This window comes from Eucalyptus grandis, chromosome 2, assembly GCF_016545825.1.
Source record: "Eucalyptus grandis isolate ANBG69807.140 chromosome 2, ASM1654582v1, whole genome shotgun sequence".
Taxonomy (NCBI): Eukaryota; Viridiplantae; Streptophyta; class Magnoliopsida; order Myrtales; family Myrtaceae; genus Eucalyptus; species Eucalyptus grandis.
This window is the reverse complement of record NC_052613.1, coordinates 13,245,277-13,251,665: the sequence shown is the minus strand read 5'-3', so window position 1 is coordinate 13,251,665 and position 6,389 is coordinate 13,245,277. Positions and strand designations below refer to the sequence as shown.

The 6,389-nt window shown below is 41.1% G+C and overlaps 1 protein-coding gene and 1 long non-coding RNA gene across 3 annotated transcripts; both read left to right on the top strand.

Moving 5' to 3' along the window:
- The first annotated feature begins 270 nt into the window (after positions 1-270).
- Positions 271-2,920, top strand: LOC104455044 (putative receptor-like protein kinase At3g47110). Its single transcript, XM_039306795.1, has 2 exons — positions 271-2,383; positions 2,523-2,920. Exons 1-2 carry the CDS (start codon positions 271-273, stop codon positions 2,918-2,920), a joined length of 2,511 nt encoding a protein of 836 aa, XP_039162729.1.
- Positions 2,921-3,258: 338 nt separating this feature from the next.
- On the top strand, positions 3,259-5,278 carry LOC104452765. Of its 2 annotated transcripts, none has more exons than XR_005548219.1 (5): positions 3,259-3,824; positions 3,980-4,033; positions 4,327-4,464; positions 4,599-4,769; positions 4,979-5,278. It is a non-coding gene; the product is annotated as an uncharacterized LOC104452765 (long non-coding RNA). The 2 variants fall into 2 exon arrangements; XR_005548220.1 differs by having other exon boundaries at positions 4,321-4,464.
- The last annotated feature ends 1,111 nt before the right edge of the window (positions 5,279-6,389 follow it).

Below are 6,389 nucleotides of genomic sequence, written 5' to 3'. Positions count from 1 at the left end.
AATTTGAGTTTCTTGAGAGGAGTCTTTTTGCAGAACAACAGCTTCTACTCTGGAATTCCCCCACAATTTGGCCGCTTGTTTCGGTTGCGGATGTTGCTCCTCAATAACAACTCGTTAAGCGAACAAATCCCTTCAAATCTCTCCCATTGCTCTAATTTGCTCAATCTTGAGTTAAGCTTCAACATGCTCGAAGGAAATTTGCATGCAGAACTTAGCTGCTTGTCCAAGCTCCATTCACTCATTCTTCAACACAACAAGTTGACAGGAAACATGCCCCCGTCATTCGGAAACCTCTCCTCTCTTCACGTCTTCGCAACATCTTCAAATGATCTTGACGGTACGATTCCAGAGACTCTTGGTTGGCTTAGAAATCTGAAAGTGCTCGTTCTCAACATGAATAAGTTTGTCAATATGATTCCTATCTCAATCTTTAATATATCCACTCTGACAATTCTTTCTGCGGGTGAAAACCAATTAGAGGGGGGCTTACTCATTGACTTAGGCTTCACTCTTCCGAATCTCCAAAGAATTGGTTTGTTTGACAATCACCTCATCGGACCCATTCCTGAGTCAATATCCAACATATCTAATCTCGGTCAAATCCAACTCAAGTCGAACAACTTTATTGGAAAAGTTCCTTCTTTCTCAAAGATGAGAGGACTCTATTGGTTTAGCATCAGCAGTAACAACTTTGGAAGTGGGCAATATGCTAATCTTGACTTCTTGTGCTCTTTAACCAATTCTACAAACTTGGAGTATTTTAATGTAGAGAGCAATGCTTTTAGAGGACCAATCCCAGGCTGTATCGGTAACCTCTCTATCTCTCTTTCAAGATTTGGGTTAGGTTACAATTACATTTCTGGAACCTTACCTTCTAGAATCGGAAATCTCATCAATATGGAGCTCCTACAGATAGTAGGCAACAACATCTCGGGAAAAATTCCTCCTGAGATCGGAAATCTGATCAAACTGAAGTATTTGGATCTCGGTTCAAATAATTTCTCAGGGCAGATACTAGAATTCATCGGGAATTTAAGGATGTTAACCAAATTGTACTTGGACAGCAATAATTTCCAAGGCTCGATACCATCATCTCTAGGAAATTGCCATAATCTACTTCTCTTGGACCTTTCAACCAATGACCTCAACGGTAATATTCCCCCAAAAATTGTGGGCCTCTCATCTTTGTCGATTTATCTCAACTTGTCACAAAATAGTCTTACTGGCTCCCTTCCCGGAGAAGTTGGAAATTTGCGAAATCTCAATGAATTAAGTCTTAATGGGAACAAATTATCTCAACAAATCCCACGCAGTATCGGTAGTTGTACATCCATGGAGCGCCTATATGTACAGGATAACTTTTTTGAAGGGCCCCTACCATCAACTATGAGTTCCATGAGAGGCCTTCAAGTTTTGAACGTTTCGAAAAACCGATTGTCGGGCCAAATCCCGGAATATCTAGCATCACTAAATCTAATGAATTTGAGCCTATCCTACAACGATTTTGAGGGTGCATTGCCTACAGGAGGAATTTTCAGAAGCGCCATTTCAACTTCAATTGTTGGAAACAAGAAGCTTTGTGGGGGTTTGCTAGATTTTCAACTACCGAAATGCGACTATGAAGAGTCAAAACAAAGGAGAATAAGTGGAACTGCTAAAGTTTTGATATCCGTAGTCTCTGCTCTTGTAGGAGTAGCCTGCATATTGTTTCTGTTATACTTCTTCTGGTTTAGACACAATAAGAAAGTGTCTACTTCAAGCTCTTCTGAAGATGGGTTTTTGCATGTTTCTTATCACAGTCTACTAAAAGCGACAGGTGGATTCTCTTCCACCAATTTGCTTGGCGTGGGCAATATTGGGTCCGTGTATAGAGGACTTCTTGATCAAACTCAGTTGATTGTGGCCGTCAAGATTCTCGACCTTACATGTCATGGAGCTTCCAATAGCTTTGTAGCAAAGTGCGAGGTCTTGAGAAGAATCCGACACCGTAATCTTGTGAAGGTGCTCACCGTGTGTTCTGGGTTTGATTTTAAAGGAAATGATTTCAAGGCACTGGTCTATGAATTCATGCCAAATGGAAGCTTGGATGAGTGGTTGCACCCAATTGCATCACAATATACAGAGAGAAGCAAGTTGAGTCTACTTGAGAGAGTGAACATTTCCATTGATGTTGCTTGTGCACTAGATTATCTCCATCATCACTATGAAATGCCAATAGTTCATTGTGATCTAAAGCCAAGCAATATCCTTCTTGACGATGAAAAGACTAGACATTTGGGCGATTTCGGGCTTGCTAGGTTCCTCCCAGAAGCAATGCATAAGTTACTGGCCAATCAATCAAGCTCTGTCAAAGTCAAAGGATCTTTCGGCTACATAGCTCCAGGTAATGACACACAAGTTAGGTTTTTTAAGTTTATCTCTTTATAAGAACACGTGAAAAGAAGGCACCCAAAACATCATCGACATGATATTTCAACATCAATTATTCACCTTGCATCACTATGCTTTGTTTATTGTTGTAAAGTATGGCATGGGAAGTGTGGTATCCACACAAGGAGATGTGTATAGCTTTGGGGTCCTCATTTTGGAGATGTTCATAGGCAAGAGGCCAACCAATGACATGTTTGAAAATGGGTTGGACCTTCATCACTTTGCAAAGGCAACTTTGACGGACCGAGTGGAGAAGGCAATTGATCCCGTTCTGCTTCAAGAAATTGAGGAATTGAATAAGACACAAAGAGTCACTCCGAAGGGCAAGAACAAAAGCTGGAGCAACATTCAGGACTGTTTGGCTTCAATTATCAAAATAGGAGTCGCTTGCTCTTCCAAGTCTCCAAGGGAACGAATGGACATCGGTGATACATTGACTAAACTCCAAGGAATCAAGAAGAAATTTCTTAATTTCATTGTCATTGCCTAGTTGATGTCAAATCTAAACTTCATATGGAGTCATGTGATCTCTGTGGTCATTGCTTTGTGTGGAACTAGATATGTTGTTTTGTCATTCACAAACAGTTTGAATCTAGCTATGACTTAGCAATTCGAGGAAGATCAAAATAATTTATGTTGTCTTAAGCGAAAGAGCACTATCTTTGAAATGGTATGAAAAATTATTGTACTTTATTTTGTTAGGTCTCAGAGAGTTACTCAGAGAGTCTCTAGATGTTAGGTCTCATTGTCATTGCAGAATATTAGCTTTTAACTATGACTTTTCAATGCAATCGTAAGTAAATAAGCACGTTGAGCTAGAATTTTTCATGACATTGTTTGATTGTGATTAACTCTTTTATGTCCGGCTGCCAAATTGGGTGATATACAAGAAAGTGTATCGTTAATATGAAAAATCTGACTTATGAAATGTTTTCTCGCATATTTTTTTATAAAATAAATACCATATATATTGGACATTGCCAAATCCCAGATAATTATCGTGTATTGAATTTTTGCATTTTTATAATTAATGTTTTCGACGCCGTCAGTTTCCGACCATGTTCATCTCCTCCCTTCCGTCCGGTGGCTCTCCTCAAACCGAGAGGCTTGCAGAGAGTTTAGAGAGAGGGAAGACGAGCTTCGATGGAGTCAACCATATCCAAGACTCTCTCTCTCTCTCTCTATCCTCATCTCCCTCCTCCGTCAATCCCTTCATCTCCTCCGGCTCTCGCGAGGTTCCGCTTGCGGTGCGTTCCGAGCTTCGCTGCGGCTGACACGGTGGCGGCGGCGGCAGCGGCGGAGTTGACGGTGAGGATAGGAAGGCGAAATCGGCCGTGGATGGAGCCGAGGAAGCCTCAGCCGTCTTCTCGGATGCCATAATTCTCGACGTCGGAGTAAGCCCCTCTCTCTTTATATATTTCTCTCGCAGTTTATGTGAATGTACGAGCTTTATATTGCTGAAGATGTTACTCCACGGTGCATATCCTTTTCTTTTTTTTATCATTTTCTTTTGTGCGGTCACTCGACTGGCTCTGTTTCGTCTCTGCAGGGAATGACTTGTGGGGGATGTGCAGCGAGCTTGAAGAGAATTCTGGAAAATCAAGTGAGTTCGCCATTTGCTTTTGTCTTTCTTCTAATTCGTGAAGAGTGTTTGCTTTTATATTCTCTAAAGTAACTAGGATCGTCCATTTTTCATATGAAGATAAATCGTCATCAACTTGAATTGAACTTAGTGTGACAGGATATTCATCTAGTGGGTTATGTGAAATAAGGTTCCAAATTATCCCTTATGTGGGTGGAAAGAATTGCAGGAGAAATGGCTTTCATCAATTTTTGTGCTAAGATTTGAACCCTGTGTGTTTTTTATTTTTCTGCTCTAACTTTGGACAGCCACAGGTATCCGCCGCAAGGGTCAATCTTACAACTGAGACAGCAATTGTATGGCTTGTTTCTGAAGCCAAAGCTATACCTAATTGGCAGGAGTTGGCGATAAACACTTGCAAAAAACTCACACAAATTGTGGCTTAAGTCTAAGTGAGTTTACCATTGCCTTTCTCTTTCTCCTAACTTGTGAAGAATCATCCATTTTTCTTCATGAAAAGAATCGTCATTGACTTCAATTTAACTTAGTGTGAGAAATGTCATTTTCTGGGTGTGGTTTGAACCAGGCATGGTTTGCTCTAAACATTGGACAGCCACAAGTATCTGCCACCAGCGTCAATCTGACAACCAGGATAGCAGTTGTACGGCCAGTATCTGAAGCCAAGGATGGCAAAAAGTGTTGGGAGAAACACTTGCAGAAGACTTGACAAATTTTGCCTTTATGTCTAACCCTCGACGTAAGTAGTTTCATTCACCATCTGCTTGTTGCATCTGAATGAGGTTTGGCTGACATTTGTGAATATCATTGCCACATATAATGTACATTTTATCACAGATTTTCTGTGTTGATGACTCCATCTAAAAGTTGGAAGTACAAGCTCTTATATCTGTAATTATCCCTGTCATATAATACAAACTACCTCGGATAAGAATATTTTTAATGCAGGGATAGTTGGCAAGTTCTCTGGATGCTCTCGTGGATTTGGTTATGAGAAGCAAGCAATGGATGAGGCTATTGAGGAAATGAATGGACTTGGACGGGAGAAATATCATTGAGGAAAAAGCTCAGCCTTGAGGTTCAGGTAGAGACTGAGATGGTGATTGCAGTCGTGATTGTGGTCATAATTGTGGCCTCAGTTGGGACTCTGGTGGTGGACATGGAGGTGGAGGTTCAGAGTGCTTTAAGTGTGACAAGCCTGGGCATTTGCAAGGGAGTGTCCTCGTGAAGGGGGCTGGGGAGGTAGGTATGGGGGAGGGATGACAGGTATGGAGTTGGTGGTGGTGGGCACTATGGTCCTGATCGAAATGGTGATTGATCTGGAGGGCGCAATAGGGATAGTTGTACTCAAGGAGGATCAGGAAATGCTCCTACAATCAGGACACGTTCTGGTCCCTATGAATGTTGTGGTACAGGGAACTTCCGTCTGGGGTAGAAAGAATACTACTGATGGCTATGCACATACTTTTTTTCCAGTTATAGTAAAGCAGTTGATTCTGCACTGATTGAAAAATATTTTGTGCTTGTAGCAGAGCAATTGGAGGTACTGCTGTTACTTTATGGAGGTGTCAAAGTCCCTTCTGCTGAATCTCTTCTTTATTATTCTCTGGGTGGACAAGTCTGCTTGATCAGTCTTTTGTTGTGTGAACTTTGGCTAAAAGATTCAACTGTTTAATATCCGTGAATGCTTGTTTTGATGTTATGGTCTGACAGCATTGGTTGCTTGACTTAAACAATCAAATTTGGCCTTAAGCTTTCAATGATATGATCAGTACTGGATTCTCTTTCACTTACATGCTTTAGCAATTGCAAATGCATCTGAGATCAATCTTGGTCGACTTCTTCATTGGCATTTGTGACTCTGGGAGTGCAGACAGCTTTTTGGTGTCTAGATGGCTCTTTTGAGGATAGGGCAAGAGATTCACCTGTGGCAGTAATGCGTTATTTCTATGCAAAAAAGAAGCTGCCTTAGAAATGAATGCCTGTTTTGGCTACAAATTTTCAGATGTCTTTCTTTTCGAAAAGGACTTAAGCGGCTGAGCTCTATGTTTTCTTATAGACATTTAGTTAGCACTCTATTAATACTGCTAAGCTACTGGCAGGATTCTTGGCTGTTTGTGGTGTTTTGATACATGGTCACGTTGCTTTCATGTCATATGACATGCCTGTAGTCTTAAAAATGCTGAAAAGTCCTTTTGGCCTCAAGAAGCTATTCCTTTATGCAATTAACTCTGTAAAATCCTGTCTCACGTTCCCCACGTGATTGCTGGTCTCTGTCTCCTCCATTTGCACGGTGCTGCTATCGTCTTAGGTTTCCTTGATAAATTTCCCTTTCAGGTGTAATGACGTCTCTTCCTAC